Source organism: Tamandua tetradactyla, chromosome 18, assembly GCF_023851605.1.
Source record: "Tamandua tetradactyla isolate mTamTet1 chromosome 18, mTamTet1.pri, whole genome shotgun sequence".
Classification (NCBI taxonomy): Eukaryota; Metazoa; Chordata; class Mammalia; order Pilosa; family Myrmecophagidae; genus Tamandua; species Tamandua tetradactyla.
The window spans coordinates 74,236,264-74,250,295 of record NC_135344.1 but is presented as its reverse complement, the minus strand read 5'-3'; the positions used below and the strand labels follow the sequence as shown (position 1 = coordinate 74,250,295).

The 14,032-nt window shown below is 48.1% G+C and overlaps 1 protein-coding gene across 1 annotated transcript in view; it reads right to left on the bottom strand.

Annotated features, from left to right (window-relative positions):
* Positions 1-7,388: 7,388 nt before the first annotated feature.
* The window catches only part of APCDD1 (APC down-regulated 1), a 34,726-nt gene continuing 28,082 nt past the window's right edge, over positions 7,389-14,032 (bottom strand). The window contains exons 4-5 of the mRNA XM_077135989.1: positions 10,830-11,151; positions 7,389-9,511 (exon numbers count right to left, since the gene is read on the bottom strand). Of these exons, the coding sequence (XP_076992104.1) occupies positions 9,054-9,511; positions 10,830-11,151 (780 nt within the window). The 3' untranslated portion in view covers positions 7,389-9,053. The remainder of the gene's footprint in view (positions 9,512-10,829; positions 11,152-14,032) is intronic.

Below are 14,032 nucleotides of genomic sequence, written 5' to 3'. Positions count from 1 at the left end.
TATTAAGAAAGCAGCTCCATAGTACTATCTTCCCTATTGGCACAAGATTCTGGAGAATTATTGGTGCCCCTGGGTATTTCCTGCCATTTAGTTTTAAGCTAATAAGGAAATGCAGAGGTTGGCGTGAGTTTGCTATGAACTCTGTAGATAGACATTTGTGCTGGAACACACTCAAAGAAGGTTCTTTAGAGAATGCATTTCATCGTACCAGGGACTTTGTTTTCTTGGCTATTGAGATGCTTTATATTTGGAAGCCAGAGCTATTTCTCATCTCTGACCAAATCTTTTGCGAAGTCCTAACTTTCCTGTTTATGAAATCCATCTGTGACATCATTCAGTTGCTTCCATGGCAGAAAAATTAATAGCCAAGGGAGAGGTGATATTGAATGTAATTTTTTTAAACATACAGCATGTCTTGGCATTGAACTCTTTGCACTGAAAATAAGAATACCAGTTCGTTCAAAGTCATCGAGACCCCATGCAACATCTATGAGTTGATTAATACAGAATGGCAACAAATAGAAAATAGCTTGGGTACAAATGTGAAATCTGATCTGAATTATCAGTTATACCCCCTACCAGAAAGGAGAGCGAAGCTTGTGTAATGTGGAAAATATTTTTCATTTAACATGCCCACGTGGGACCTGAGTAGCTCAGCTTCATGAAGGTCAAGCTTCTCTTCTGCCCTCTTGTCCATTCTTCCTGCACGACAATTACTTGCCTGCCTGTACACGGAGGCTGTGGATGCGTGGAAGGTGACTGGGTGGGGGCTTGTGCTGGAACGGTGGGTCAGCTGAAGAGAGTTTTATTGCTTCTGAAAGAAGCACCTCCTCAGAAAATCTGGCAGCCAATCTGACCAGATGTCTTTGAAGCACTCAGAATCATCTGAGAAATGATTCAAACCCATATTTATTTTTCCCCTCCAGTGAGATCAGATGTGTCACAAAAGCTACAAACTCAAAAGTTGCTCATCAAAAGAGAAAAATGAAGAGGAACCAAGTGAATCTCTCAAAGGATCCTTCAGAAATATCCCTTTCCTTGTGCCCATTCCAGGGGCCCATCGCTACGCCGCACTGGCTGGCACCTCATTCCTACTCAGCCTGAGTTCCCCTTCCTTGTTCACGACATACACAAAGAGCAAAGATTTGCTTATTATTACACAGAGGTGAAAATCAACAGCATTTTCTGGTTTGTGTAATTATTTTAAGTATAACTGGAAAACAGGTCTTAAATTCTGACACCCTTCTCTGATAAAACCTCTTGCTCAGGCTTTGAAGACAGCAGGCTGTGCTCCACTTCTGCAATTTGCCAGCTGACTGAACTTTTCTAAGCCTTGATTTTCACATCTGTAGAAGGGGGGTAGTGAAATCTACCTCAAAGATTTATTGCAAAAATTAACTACAAGGAAATATTCACAGTAGATAGTCCGATAAATCATGCATAAGGACTCCTTAAATGATTATAATTTTTCTAATCATTTTATTTGACTGCCTGCACATCATCTCTTCTTGGTTGTCCCAAAATGCACTCATCATCTCCCTTCCCAATTTACTCTTCTGGCTTTCAGGCATGAATGACAAGCAGCCTCAGATAAGGAGAGAAGAAAATGAATGCATGCCAGAATGAAATAACTTTCCACTGCATTCGGGGAAGGCAGTAGCTGTCTTTGTCCATTCCTGATGCTCTCTCCTAAGTGTACTGGGAGTATTGGTCGGCAGGGCCTACCCTAGGTGCACATACCAACCTAGAATATGTATAATCTGCCTATAAATTCGGGGAGGAGGATCCACGTATAAGTGAGCTGATGGAGATAAAAAACTAGTGATTAAAAGTCAGTTTACAGTTTCATTTAATTTCTGCTAGGGATTTCCCCTAAGCTCCCCTTCCTTGTTCATGACATACACAAAAAGCAAAGATTTGCTTATTATTACACAGAGATGAAAATTAACAGTATTTTCTGGTTTATGTAATTATTTAAAGTATAACTGGAAAATATTTAATACCGTGTGTACCCACTTCTCTTGTGTTTCAGTCAGGGTCCTAGTTAAAAAGAGATGGCACACTCAGTCTGGGCAATTCAAGGAGATTTTGAAGAAAGTAGATACTTTCAGAGTTATATACCAGATTCTTAGGAAAGTCAACAAAGGACAGTGCAGTACTCCAGGGCTGGCACCAGCAGGGAGCCATTATACCCTGGCCTGAAGGGGCGTGGAGGACACACTCACCATCACCCAGAGAAGACAGCTGCCAGGAGAGGCCCCTGGATGGGCAGCCAACCTGTTCCTGCTCCTCCCGCCCCCTGTGCCCCTATCTATGCCCCCATGAGCTGATTCCCAATGGGAAGCTGAGGGAGCCCATTGTTATGCTTGTCTGGAAAAACCTCCAAGGAAAGGTGCAGGATTGAGGAAGGGTGGTGAGAGGATCTGCAGAGACAAAGGAAAGACATTTTTGTAACCTACCATGGAGAGTTTTTCCTGGAGTTTCTTGCTAGCTTGCTCTGATGAGCTTGTCCTTACCTCCCTATTTTAGTTTGCTAATGCTGCCAGAATGCAATACACCAGAAACTGGACTAGCTGTTATAAAGGGGATTTATTTATTGACAAATTTATGGTTCTTTGGAAGAAAAGCAGCTGGCTTTCCTCTGGCATTCTCTGTCACATGGGAAGGCACATGGGGTTGTCTGCTGGCCTTCCCTCCCAGCTTCTGGGTTCAAACAGTTTTCCCCAGGGTGACTCCTTTCTGCATCCCCAAACATCTCAGTCTGTGTCGGCTCTGATCTCTGAGCTGAGTTTGCTGGGCTGTGCTGAGCTGCTCTGAGCTGTTTCTCTCTCTTCTGATTTATCCTTTTAAGCCTCACTCATTGTGGAAGTCTTTCCCGCTTAGCCCACTGCAGATGTAACCAGCCAGCCATAGATGAATTTCACATGCTGATGATTTAAGTCCACAGCAACAAAACAACTGGACACCATCTCCTGGCCAAGATGACCCCTGAACCTGAGCACTTCATCATCAACATGGGGACCAGCCTATTTATCTGAAATGGTCAGATGAGGCTTGGCTGGCACCATCACCTCCAAGCTGGAAACAAAGGCTGAACAAATGATGTGGGCACAAAAATTTGGTTAAATTATGGAGAACCAAAATGACTGATCAACTGGGCATGGGATTATTTCATTATCTACATGCAGCTGTGGCTTCACCCCAGCAGATGACAAGCCAGGGCTAGAGTAAAGGCAGTCCTTTACTAGAACAATCCATCATCACTTACTAAAGTTTGCTGGTGCTCCAAAAGCACTGAGGTGCATGTACCTACCCCAGCCATCCTACACATCCCACAACAGATTATTTTATGGAGTTTCATGGAGTGGATCAAACATCTCTTCAACTGAACCAAGATGCTCAAATAGTAGTTACCTGAAATTGATACACCAAGTGTGTGCTCACGTGTGTCAGGAACCCATGCTGAAGATGCTTTTGCTCAACCAGCCTGGAGAACATGGATCAGGAAAAATCTGGAAGGCATTGCTCTTGGGCTGGCTGTGAAGCTGTCTGAGGACCTTTAGAAATCAAAATCACCCACTTGCTGCAAAAGGGGCACTGGTGTTCTGACTGGACCTTCCCTTGAGCTTTCTGGAGGAAAGAGGGTCTCGGGCTTTCCTAAGCTTGGCTCAGGGAAGTCAGGGTTGGCAAGACCCACTCTCATGAGTGAAAGCGGAGACTGATGCCCAATCCCTGGAAGTCAGGAACAAGACCACATCCTTTGAAAGCTCTACTGCGACCCCTCTAGCTAAGTGATACAGGCCTTAAAAAAAAGATGTTTGCGTGTAGAAAGTTAGGGCGTGCACTCTGCACATCTTAACTACTGTTTCAGTAAGAATTCAAAACTCTAAGGTGCCACACCTGATTGTTGTAAAATTAAGCTAACACTTTCTGAAGACTCAAGCCCAGAGCTGTGTATTTGGTGTGCATTTAATAAATGGCTGTTGTCGCCTTTAAATAGTGAGTGGTGGCAACTGCAGAAAGAGACAGCCAGGCTGGGTTTTGATGGCGAAGAAAGGAGAGCAGTTAAATAAAAGTTCTTTGGTGACTTCATCTCTAACCTCAGGGACCTTCACTTTTATCATTTATACAATGGGATTAATAATTTCTTCTTGACTTAGTCTAAGTTGGTTGATGTTTCCAAGGAATTTAATGTGTTATCACTACCCTTATTTTAATCAGCATTTTAACAACTGTCCAAATTTCTTGAGCAATGTGATTTGGAACATGTGGTGGGGAAGAATAATTCTTCTGTGCATTGAAAAATAGGCATAATAATTGGAAAACAGAGAGGTCTTCACATTGATAAAATGCTGAGGAAGCAGTGAAAATGGATAAAGGTTTGAGTGGAGGTTAGACACTGGTTGCTTCTCTCCCTACATAAATGGCAGAGAACTTTTTAAAGAAAAGTATTGCTTTTCAATAGACAGTAGTGCTTGTAATAATTCAATTTAACACCTTAATATGCACAAAGCACTTTTAAGGCAAAACAGCCCAATGTTTTACTAAGCGGACTTCATGTTCAGGTAGAGCAAGGCAATGCTAATAGACGGTTGGTCCATGCTACCTTACCCTGCCAAACTGCCTATTTCCCATAAAACATAATATAGTCTCCTCCACTTTGGAGCCCATAAGAGACTGCAGGATATTTTCAGGGATGTTTTTTTATAGTGCTCTACTTAGGAGCTATGTGTCAAAATACCACCAGAGGCTAATGAACTATTTTCTTTCACATAGGTAATGCTGGAGCCTAGATATAATGGCTTTATTTCCCAAATAAGTTGGTGGATAAACCTGCAACAGGCAACAGTTATCTCCACTCTCTACTGTGAAAGTGGTCCCAGGGCAGACGTATTCCATAGGGGCCAGCCTTGAGAACTTGGACAGGAAGACATTCTGTACATGTCCTCTCTTAATAGATAGTAGCCCTTACTTATATTGTGACCTTGATTTCCTGAAGGTCATGGGCTCTTAATGGTCTTATGTGTGTTGCCTCATCAGATGCAGAGCAAAGACTGCCCATCAAATGGGTGAAGTCCATAGAAAATGGAATTGCAACCATCAGGAGGATCTGACAACTTTAAAATCGCACAAGGAGAAATAACTTAGTGAGAAATAAAATGGCTGAAAAGCTGGAGCAGTTCCTGGAGGCGGAAGGAGGTACCCTTTGCTCCTCAAGCCTGGAATACAGAAATGAATCTGAACTGGGGAGATAAGTACAGCTCTTGTGCTCACAGACTCTAACAGCTGCATCGGGTTCATCAAACAAAGGTGGGCATGGAGCTGCCATTTGGTGTTCCAGAGCGTGTGGAGTCATGGAGGCGGTGGGACAGGTGTCAGAAGCCAAGACACCAAGATGAATCCTGGGGAACTGCAGGGAAGGGAACTGTTAGATAGTGCGACATGGTTTTCCTGAACTCTGACAGAGTCTTTGGGGAAAGGAGATGCGTGTCTGGCCAGTTTATACCTTTAGATTGAATACTGCTGGCTCTTACATTTGGTTTCTCCTGGATGGGTGTGATCACATTAAATGTCAATTTGATCACATCATAACCAGTGTTGAAGTTGGAGACGAAAATTTCTCCATTTTTTTTCCTCAAGGGTGTATTGATGCATCAGAGAAATGGGGCTCTGATAAAATAGGGGCCAAGTTTTATATCCCAAGATTGTTTATCCTGCAAGCCAGGTATACTCTTGGATCATCAGAGGGATTCAAAGAATTCAAAGTAACTTTAGACATGTGGTTCTCTTACTCGTAAGAAAACCATGCTTATGAATTTTCTCATAAATCTATAAGTCAGTGGGACACATTTATCCAAATTGCCTTTATTTGCTCATGATGCAGGGATATCATGATGAGAGATGTTTGGAGTCAGGAAAGCTCAGATGTCTCACAAAGGCCTGAGAAGTCTATGGGGTAGGGAAGTTCTCTGTGGCCTGGTAGTCCCCTTCTCCCTGTGCTCCATCCACAGCTACTTCCCCAGAAACCACACCTCAGACTCTTTGGCATTTTCCTTTGAGGACAGTGTCCTGAAATGCCTAATATGGTGTTATTTGTTGGTTTTTGTCTTCTATTGCCATGTGCCTAACATCTCCTATAGGGATTGGGAATTCCATTTAGAAATACTTGTATGGGCTGGTATGAATATCATTTTTGCTTTTAGGATATATTTAAAGAGCTGGGTGTTGTAGAGAATGATTCTTTCATTAGCATTAAAGCTTTCCCTTCAAGAAGGAACCACAAGAGTCTGACCACTCATACCACTTTCAGAAGGTCTGCGTAAGGCCTGGGGGAGAAGGGTTGGGTTGTCAGCTTCCCCTAACCTGCCAAGGGCTCTGTGAAGGGTGACTCTGGTCTGCCTCGGACTGGGGTGCTGCTTATGATGGTTTATGATGGGCATCTCCATGGAAGACCTAGAAGCCTGGGCATAATGCATTCTACCGCCCTCCTACCAGGACCAGACTTGTCAAGCCTGAGCAATTGGACTTTTTAATTTTTTTATGCTATATTGGGTCAAATTGGGATTCCTGAAATTTCCCTGTTGAGTCAAGGATCAACTTGGATTTTATATTGCTTGAAGTCTAGATCACACCCAAGTGTCACAGTGGCCCAAGGAACAACTTTCTGACCTGGCCGTTATCAGCCTGTCCTTGGAAGCCAAGGAAGAGATGGAGTCCAGCTACAGCAGGCCAATGGAGATGGAAGGGTGCCCTTCATTTATTCACTGCTTCCCCTAAATCTGGTCTTTTCGAGCAGAACTGCTACCAACTTAGGACTAGAAAGGTCAGCCCTTGATCACATAACATGGAGTATTTTAAGCTTGTGCGTGGGATATGCTAGGGTCAGTCATATCTTCTTCCAAGATACATCTTGGTCTGCAGTTAAAAGTTCTGGGCTCTTAAACATAAATGACCCTTACAGATAGCTATTTCTTCAGAGGTGACAGAAAATCACCTGAAATGAAGGTCATCATGAGACACATGGGGGAATGCAGTCTTATGGTCCTTAATTGTGTTAAAATGACACAATATGTAAAATATATAGGTGCAATAGCAACAGGATCAAATCTAATTGCACCAATAATTTGGCATAAATTCTATCAATCATTCTCTGTAATGGTTTATAGTGTTTCAGAAAGCGAAATGACAATGTGAATTTCATGGCATCCCTAAGACACACACAGACATACACATCATGTATGTGGGAATCCCTATGCAATTGGAATATATATAATAGAAGATATCATTTAAAAATTGTGACATGCTATATCTAGGTGAGTGGCTGTGAATTAAGTGGCTATACAGCTATCACTTTTATGTAAATTATGGAGGTATTCTTTAACAATGAGTAATTTTTTTACATAATTTTATTAATCCTTTAAAGATAGCATTAGTACGAATGAAACAGATCCACAGGTAAAATGAATTTTGTGGGTGTATTTTGAACATCCTTCTTTATTAAACTTGGCGGACATTAAGTTAGTAGTTTCATTTGGAATAAACCACCTCAGTATGCACCCCAACTTAAAATATAATCTAAATATAAGACACTTTGGTACTCCATACCAATTTGATCCTTATAACTTATCGCACTGAATGCTACAGCATTTCATAAAGTTAATTCTTAAATACAAGCATGACTCTTACCCTCGATCATGTTTTGCTTGTTCACCCTTAGTGACATCTCTGCATTTCGTCTTTGCCTGGTCTCTCTCACCAGTACCCTCAGTCACTCTCTGTTAATAATACTACTCGATGCTGACATGGCACCATTTGTAATAATTCAAAGCAATGGGCAGATGTGAGCTCCTTCACCCTTCCAGTGTCTCTGTGCGAAGGAAATGGCACACTGACATTCCCAACGGAGGATGACCCAGTAAAACATTGCAGTCCCAGAGCCAGGACAACCAGAGCCAGGACAACGGCAGAAAAGAAACTGAGTCAAGCTGTCATGGCCAAGAGAGATGACTTTATGCCAAGTCTCAATTACACACCACATCAAGGGCCTGCTAAGAGAACCCTGAACACTGACCTGTCATCTCTGAGTGTTTATTTTTGGAGGGAGCGGAGATGCCTGAAGGTAGGCTCCTTCTGCTCCCCCTTTACCAATATACGGTGATCCAGGACGTGGAGGAAGCTGCAGAACGGGCACTTAGTCACTCAGGTGACATTGCACGCACTGTGACGCCTCATCCGACCCTGCCTCTGTCTCACCGGTAATGGTCTTGCTTCTGACCTTTTCTCTCCCACCCGTGTCTACTCAGAGGGTACAGCAGCAGCACACATTCTGAAACCATCCAGAAACCAAGACAGCAAATGGCACCAGCCTCTCTTTCCTTAACAAGTTACAGGAACTAATGTAAAAATAGCTTAAATTACTCGGAAACTTTTCATTACAGCTATTTTTTCTAATCAGCATTTCAGAAGTGAGTTTTGCTTCCCTCCTTTTCGACAGAAAGGCTGTACGGTGGTTTAGTTCCCATCTACACCCGAGTCTCTAAGGCATTAAAGGTGTCGAGTCCCAAACCAACGGCATGTTGGAGTCAGACTGCAAACTTGGAGAGCAACGCTGTCTCAGAGGGAAGCCGGGAGCATCCACAGTGAAACGGCAGTAGAAGCTGTAGCTTGACCTTTGCTTCTTCTAAGTTCAACTCAGAAATGAAATAGGAGGAAAAAATAAAAGGACCCAGCTCTCGCTCCCTCCCGGCCCCCCACCCCACAACGCGCTCTGCAGTCTTAAAGTGCCATTACGCCTGTGAAGTCGCCGAGGAGGCCAGGGACCCGACTGGATGAAGTTCAAAGCCCAAACTTCAAACAAGTGCTGTTTGTGACTCGGGGTGGGGGTGGGGGTGGGGGCCGGGAGGGAAGGGAAGGAGGGCGGAGAAGGAAAAAGAACGACAGTTCTCAGGCAGTCAAGTGCGTCCAAGAAGAAAAGTCCTTTCTTTCCATAGCAAAAATCTGCAGATTGTAAAGAGGACCCTGGTTTGGGAAAGCGGACTTTTGAAGAAAACGCTCTATCTGAGTGTGTCCCAGTGTGGCATAGCCACCAGGCAGGCGGCAGCGGTGGCGGCGAGGAGGGCGGGAGGGGGTCTGCTGGCGGCGGCCGCCCCCCCGTACTGGGACCCCCCGCTGTCTTCCAGGAGCTCCTCCGCCCGGGACGCCGAGGCAGCACACTGGACCAGCGGCATCTGGTAGGAGGTGGCTCTCTTCTCCGGCCGGTCGGGACTGGACCCATCGCTGGGCCGCTGGCCGTTGAAGAGCAGGTACCGGCCGCGGGCGTCCTGCTCCACCTTGAAGATCTCGTACTCCGTGTGAGGCAGCCGGATGCCCAGGGCCACGCAGCCGTTGGTGTGCGTCACGTCCTGCTGGATGCCCACCTGCCAGGAGCCCTCGGGGCCGCACTCGTTCCCGTTGAAGACGTTGAGGAGCGACGCGGTGGCCGCGTCCATGGGGGTGACCTTCAGGTGGCTCACTGCGGAAGAGCGGACAGGAGAGGTCACTGCACCCCAGCCGCTGGCCGGCGGGGAGGCAGACACTTTGGAAAACAAGCCTACCGTCCACCCCACCTGACCGCCTTTCTCCTGAGGGTTCCGCGGGGGCAGACTGGGAACGGCGGTCGTGGGAAACTGACCGCCAGCGTGACCGGAAGGGGACATGCCACGTGGTGTCAGAGCGCTAAGCCAAGGCCGCAGGTCCACCCACGGGAGGCAGAACCACGGCCTGGGGTCTCTGCAGATAGCTGCGCGGGGTGACGCAGACTCTTTGGGTGTGACACAAAGTTGGCATTTTGTTTCTATGGAAGAAGGTTTGGAGGGTCTGGAGAGTTTCCGTGTCTGCCACCGGTCCTTAGACAGCATGTGGGTAAATTAATACAGCCCCCCAGCTCTGGCATCTAAGACAAATTAGACAGTCAGCAAGGAAATGATGAATAAATATATTAAATGGGGATGCCACACACGTAAAGGAAGCGCCTTCGGGGGAACTCATCTTTAACGTGGATTAGCACTGGGATGGACTCAGATAAAGATTGATTGTCTTCTTGGTTTCAAAGTTCCAATTTTCCTTCCTTTCAGGAGCCTAAACTTACCCTGGTTGACAGAAACATCTTCTAGGAAACTGATGGAGCCACAGAGGAGACACACCCAGTACCTAGGCCATCTCTCTTTATCTGGCCACAACAGGGATGAATCCATTTTGCAATAATGTCCAGGCTTTAAAACATATACGTATATGTGTATATATATATATATGTATATATCTAGAAATAGAGACAAGCCCTTGCTTGCTAAGAATAGTCTGGCTAACCTCAGCATTTTTTTTACCTCACTCAGGTGAAGAGTTTGTAGCCTGAATCTTCCCACCTTCAAATAAATGCCAATTCCTCAAGGACAGGACAAACTCGGGGTGCATGTGACAGTATGAGCTCCTGAGGCGGCACTAGCGCCTCTTTTCTGGGCACATTCAGGAAGGTCTGTGGGCCTGCGAGGGGTGGGATGTCATCCCAGGGTGGGGCTCAGAGTCTGCCTTAAGTCGTGTATGAAACAGGAAACCGGCAGACCTGAGGTTCTATGGAGGGTAACGTGATGAAAGACTGCAGTGGCGGGGGCGGGGGTGGGGTCCCCAGGAGCTGGCCCTGTGACCGAGGCAACCACGCTAGTCCCATTCTGAGCAGAGGGGAACCCAGAGGGAAAGGGGGGGCACCCAACTAGAGGCTCGGGGATGCTCTCATTTCCTCCACCCGAATGTCCCTGTCATGGCTCGGGGGGGGGGGCCGCGATGGGGGGTCCTACCTTTGAAGACGAATTCAGTGCCCCCCATGACGCGGGCAGAGTGCACGCCGCGGCTGTAGCGGCCCCTGGCGTAGATGGTGAAGGTGGGGTGCTTGCAGACCGGGTCGGAGTAGTGGTAGTAGTGCCCCTCCCAGGTGTGGTTGTTGTCATGGAAGACGAAGTGGCGGGTGAGGAAGAGGACTTCGGGGCGCACCTCGCAGCGCTGGCTCACCCACTGCCCGTGCAGGCCGATGGGCAGGTCGGCCTTGGGGGGCAGCAGGGGCGGGTGGTGGCCGTCTGAGCGGTAGATGATCCGGCAGGCGATGCAGGCGTGGTCGTGGTTCTGCAGCCAAGCAAGGGAGAGTTCAGAGGCCACATCCCCCCAGAGGCGGTGCCCACGCACCTCCACGCAGAGGGGACTCCGCAGGTGGGGGGCGGGATCCGGGTCACATTCTCTTATAACCTGGGTACCCATGGAAGCAAAGGAGACCTGCTTTGGCACACAGAGAGTGCATGTGTGTGCATGCTTATGTCTGTGTGTGCACATGTGTGCATATTTGTGTGCGCATGCATGTTTCTGTGACATGTCTGTGTGCATGTGTGCACATTTGTGCATGCATGTTTGCATGAAAGTCTGTGTGTGTGCATGGGTGTGTGCATGTTTGTGTATGGATGTTTACACGTGTTTGTGTGTGAATGTGTGTATGTGTGCCATTGTTTGTCCATGTTTGTTTACGTGTGGTTGTATGTGCATGCATGATTGTGTATATGCTTGTGTGACATATGTGCACATGTCTGAGTGTGTACTCACAGCACCCACACATCTGGCTGACAGCAAAGACCTGCCTAAACAGTTTAGCTGTGACGTGGACTCCTTAGAACCCTGTTCGGCTTTGGGACCACAGGTGCTGGGTGGGTCCCTAGGGAGGAAATGTGTGCTGGATTTCAGGAAAACAGAACAGCATTCCAATCCATCGCTGTGGAAGAAAGAGGAAGCTGCTTGGAAAGGCAGGGGTCCTTTCACAGGTGGGGACTGGAGGGGGCCTGACAGCAGCCTGATGCCTCTGGGAAAGGGCCTACCTGGGCCCAGCCGCCTCTGGGTCTGTGGTGTCCAGGTGGGGAAGGTTTATGGCCCTCTGTTGGCCCCGCTTTTACGGCTCTAAGTAGTCTAAGGAGAGTGCTGCATTGGCACTTTCAGGAGGTCCTCTCGGGGAGCCTGTGTGATAATTCCACCCTGACCCTGAGGCTCAGAGAAGCCCCCTTCAACCCAGTGCCACAGGCCTTCAGCCATGTGGATTTGGCCCTGCCTGGGGGCTTCAGGATTGACCAGGGCCCCTGCCCTGGCCTGAGTCAGGGCTAGGGTGTGCCTGAAAGCAGGGACCATCTTAACTGAACTCCTCCCGCCCCCGTGGAAGGGCCTACCGGGTCTCTGGAGTGTGCCAGAAGCACGCTGGGCCACCTGCCTGCAGTGCCCTCCCACCTGGGGACGGGGCAGGCAGACACGTGTTCCCCATTGCTGCTTTTTCTGCAGTTGCAAACCTAAACCACGGGGAATTTTTCATTTGCAGCACATGCTGGTTTGGGTTTGTGTGGCTGTGCTTTGATGTGTTTTTAGGGCTTGGTTTTTTCCGGGAAGGGAGTGGGAAGAGATGTGCGTCTCCAGCTGCCAACCTGTATATTCTTCAGAAAGCAGATGCAGAACTATCAGTTCAGGAATTTGTTGCAGCTCTCATTAAATGAGCTATGAGATGCAGTTTTTCAAAGAGAATGTTTCCTGGGCTGACATCTCTGGTGGCCAGTAAATGACGCGACCTAGTGAGCTGCCGTGGCCTGAGAGGTTCCGGGTCTGGGTTGTGTTTGTTGGCCCACTGTTTGCCTACTCAGGCAACTGAAGGTACAAGGGAGGGGAGGCCCACACTGTGGCCAGGAGGCTACTGTCGCCCACCAGTTCCCTGAGGAAACCAAGTGTGATGGCAGCAGAGAGGGTGGGCTCTGGCCCCCTGGGGGTGTAGCTGGCCCCACCCTTTCCACCATGCCTTATTGAGGCTCTGACCCTGAACAGCTGCTAACCTTGGGCAATTCTGTCTCTGCTCAGCTCCCTCATGCCTAAGAGGGGGCCACGAGATTGCCCTTGCCACGGGCATCGCTGCAGGTGGTTCCTGCTCCGTGAGCCCAGAGTCACCGGGGGTGGGAGGATTTCTCAAGACGCCTGAGCAAACACCCCGAGCAGGGCCTAAACAGATGCCCTCCTCCCACGTGTGTGTGCCACGTGTGTGTGGGAAGGCACCACATGCACAGTATGGCAAGCAAGACAGCAAGACACAAATTCGGCCAAAAGCATCACCGAATTTCATTTTGCCAGGTCGTGTTAGCTCAGTAAACTGTCGTGAGAGCTCAAAGTTCCAAAATGTTCTCCCAGAAAGGAGGTTCTGAGGTTCACAGGCAGCCAAGAGAGCTAGTGTGACATCTCTGACGTGCCCAGCTCCACGCCCCGCCCAGCACGCAGCCAGCAGCTTCCCTCTCCAGCGGTACCAGGTTGCAGCCCCGCCCTGTGTCTCCGTCACCTGCACACCCCTCCCCGAGTCCCAGCGCAGTACGGGTTCCACCTCCTTCCACAAAAAGGATCGAGGTCTGCTGGGCACTGGTGTCCGTTCACAGAAAGATACGAGGCTGGCCCCCTTGCCCTGCAGACAGGTCTCCACATTCCAGAGAGAGAGGAAGCTCTAGGAGCACACATCCAACGCTGCAAGGAGCGGTGCGTTTCCTAGTCATGGAGCAGCCAGGCGTCCTCACTGGGGAACATCGCTGGCTGTCTGCGCCAAGGGCAGGGATGCGTGTTAAATGCTTTACCTGCTCGCTGCACAGGCCCTACACTGCCCAAGTGGATGCCGACTCCAACCTCCACCTCCCTTTGTTCCATTCCCTACAGCTTGGTTTGCTCTAACCTGGAAATCTAAAAAAAATCAGCTGCGCCTTTTTTCATTTCTGGCCGTTCCAAGAAGGTACCAGCCTCAATCTCGAGCTCCAGGCCCGTTTAGGAATCGCACAGAGGGGGGGCTTTTTAGATGGGAATGGGGTGGGTTGGGTGCATAAGGGATCTTAATTTTTGCAAGAGATGCTGCTAGGACAATATCAATGGTCAAAAAGGTCTGGGCATGAAGGAGGGGGTCTCAGCGCTCGCCCAGGACTGTTCCAGAAAGGAGCCACATCCAGGGCTTGTCTTT